Source organism: Rattus rattus, chromosome 7 (genome assembly GCF_011064425.1).
Source record: "Rattus rattus isolate New Zealand chromosome 7, Rrattus_CSIRO_v1, whole genome shotgun sequence".
Taxonomy (NCBI): Eukaryota; Metazoa; Chordata; class Mammalia; order Rodentia; family Muridae; genus Rattus; species Rattus rattus.
This window is the reverse complement of record NC_046160.1, coordinates 122,718,684-122,721,572: the sequence shown is the minus strand read 5'-3', so window position 1 is coordinate 122,721,572 and position 2,889 is coordinate 122,718,684. Positions and strand designations below refer to the sequence as shown.

The following is a 2,889-nucleotide window of genomic DNA, read 5'->3' as shown; positions in this document are numbered from 1 at the left end:
TTTGTTAGTTTTTTTCTTGATTTCCTTATGTGATAATTTCATTTCTTCCTTAGGAAACTAATAAAGTTTCAGAACCATCTTCAAAAACTTAGTTTTAAGGCCATATACCTGTGTTTCAATGCACTGAAATATTGAAGTCTTGCTGTAACAGGTAACTGGTGATGTCATTTTGCTCTGTCCATTGTTGATTATGCTGTTACACTGGTGTCTTCTGACTGGTGTCCTATGTTCATTATGTGTTTTCATTTCCATTCCAGTCTGTTATGCAACTACAGGGATCATTACTAGAGTACAACTATGTGCAGATTTTTATAAGTATTGTCCAACAGTTTTGTGAGAAGAAATCCATTCAGATGATAATATTCTGTGAAAATGGGCATAGAGCTCAAAAGACGTCAAGCAGGAGAAGTACAATATCTATATTCTAGTATTGGATGATTTCTGCCAACTCTGCAGATTCTGGATTTGAAACAAATATTCCTAACAAATCAGTCTTGATGCATTGGTAGGAACGTTGATGGGGATTTTCACTTCTCAGAGATTCAGGACCCTAAAAACAGATGCCAAGAAGGTACAGAAAGGATTATTACTGTATCCAGGCAGAATTTACTCCTTTCATGTAGGCAAATATAGCTCAGTTAAATAAGAAAAACTGTAAGAGAAATATAATCAAGGAATCCACCACAAAAGTGACTTCAGAGCACAAGCTTAATAGGTTTTCATGTTTTAAATGAAATTTATTTTCCTGCAAATGCCAAAAAATAAGGTCGCAGTTCATTAGACATAACAAACCTAGTTTTTCTAACGGTACAATTAGTTTAATTCTTAAATAATTTGTCCAAAATTATTCTTTATAATACAAGGATCTTATTTCTAGGGTGCTAGAATTGAGAAAGGTTCCCAGCCACCAAATTTGTAGGGGAATTGGAGAGTAGAGGTCCTATAACCATGAGCTTGCAGACAATGCAAAAGATTGTTCTCCTTCTTATTCTAATTACAGCAAAGAAATCTATACTTAATTGAAGACATTAAAAATAGCATGTATCTCAAATATGTTACCTAATATAGCCCAAACAAAATTACTCACTATATGTATGAACAAATTTAATATATTATTATAAATCAAATAATAATCTCTTATAGTAGTATTGTTTATTTAATATATGTTACTTTTTCATCGATGAATATAAAAGTTGAGACCTTATTCTTATTATCCCCTCCCACCATCCTATGTTTGCAGCTCAGTTTTACTACTTTAATTTAAAGTATACTCCATTATTCATTGTTCTTTACATTCAATTTCCTAAAATTATCAAATTGTAATTTTTATTGTATAAACTTAAATGAATTCACCATATAATATATGGTAATATAAAGAGTAAAGTGGGTATGTGAAAAAAACAAAAAAACTGTAGCTGGGCAGATTGCTGAGTAGTTAGAGTACTAGCTGGCCTTCCAGAGGACCAATGTTCAATTCCCATTATCCATTTTAAAACATGCAAACTTTTCCCACTCTAAATCTCCTCTAAAAAATATGAAATCCACACACCAATAGGCCAAATAAAGATGAACATAAAATTTCAAAATTAAATTAATGTTTACAAAGGACAAATGCAAATTAAACTGTAGAAATATTATTCATAAAACATAATGAATATTTTAATGAAATATGGTATGTTGCTTCCTTTTCTCTCAGACATTTGCACTGTTTATTGCTGTTACTAAGGCTCATGCAGCAGATCAAAGATATAGCAGAAATATATGCAAATAAGTACCTCCCCTGCTCATTAAAATCTGCCCAGCCCTGACTATGAAATCCAAGCAGAAATCTCAAGTCCTGTCTTCCTATTCAGCATTCAGCACTGACAACAGAACCTTAAGCATAATGTTGGTGCTGAAGTTGTTTTTCGTGATTGCTCTTTTTCAAGGTAATTATGGATAATGAACATTAGTACATGCATGAGTTGTCAAATGTGAGACTGACAGTGGGCATTTGTGACATTTTTCTTTTTTGATCAGCATTCTTTTTGTTTGCAGGTGTGCATTGTGAGGTGCAGCTTGTTGAGTCTGGTGGAGGACTGGTACAGCCTAAAGGGTCATTGAAACTCTCATGTGCAGCCTCTGGATTCGACTTCAATACCTATGGCATGAGCTGGGTCCGCCAGGCTCCAGGAAAGGGTCTGGAATGGGTTGCTGACATAAGCAGTAAGACTTATAATTATGCAACATATTATGCTGATTCAGTGAAAGGCAGATTCACCATCTCCAGAGATGATTCACAAAGCATGGTCTACTTGCAAATGAACAACCTGAAAACTGAGGACACAGCCATGTACTACTGTACAAAGGCACAGTGAGAAGTCTTTATTTTGAGAATAGACAATAACCTCCAATACAGATACTCATGACCTGCAGGAGGCACTCAGTGCACACAGATAACAGATCAGTAGCAATTTTCATACACACATATTAGATTGTATCTGCATGCTCTTATGGTTGTTTATCTTTACAGCTATAGAGTTTAAGAATTTGATCATGTCTTGGGATATAATGTTTAGAGTTCACTACTTCGAGTATCATATATTAAAACATATATATATATATATATATATATATCCAAATCCTTCTATTTAACAACACAGAGTCCTGCCAGGGGTTTAGAGGGCACAGAAATCATGGAGCAGCCTGGGATGGGACACTTGCCATCTCCATTTGCACCCAGTGCTGGATCTGTCCCACAGCACTCCAGATTCAAACGCTCTTCATAGAATCCTGGTTTCCCAGGAGTGCTTTCACTCCTAAGCCCACAGGTGGAACCCCACTTTTGCTCCACCGACTGTCCAAGGAGGGACCCTACAGGAGCATGCAGAATACAAGTGCCACTTTGTG

The 2,889-nt window shown here is 35.5% G+C and overlaps 1 gene segment (V, D, J or C); it reads left to right on the top strand.

Moving 5' to 3' along the window:
- The first annotated feature begins 1,885 nt into the window (after nucleotides 1-1,885).
- On the top strand, nucleotides 1,886-2,357 carry LOC116906261. The segment is given in 2 exon segments: nucleotides 1,886-1,928; nucleotides 2,038-2,357. Coding segments are annotated over 2 exon segments (363 nt in total).
- The last annotated feature ends 532 nt before the right edge of the window (nucleotides 2,358-2,889 follow it).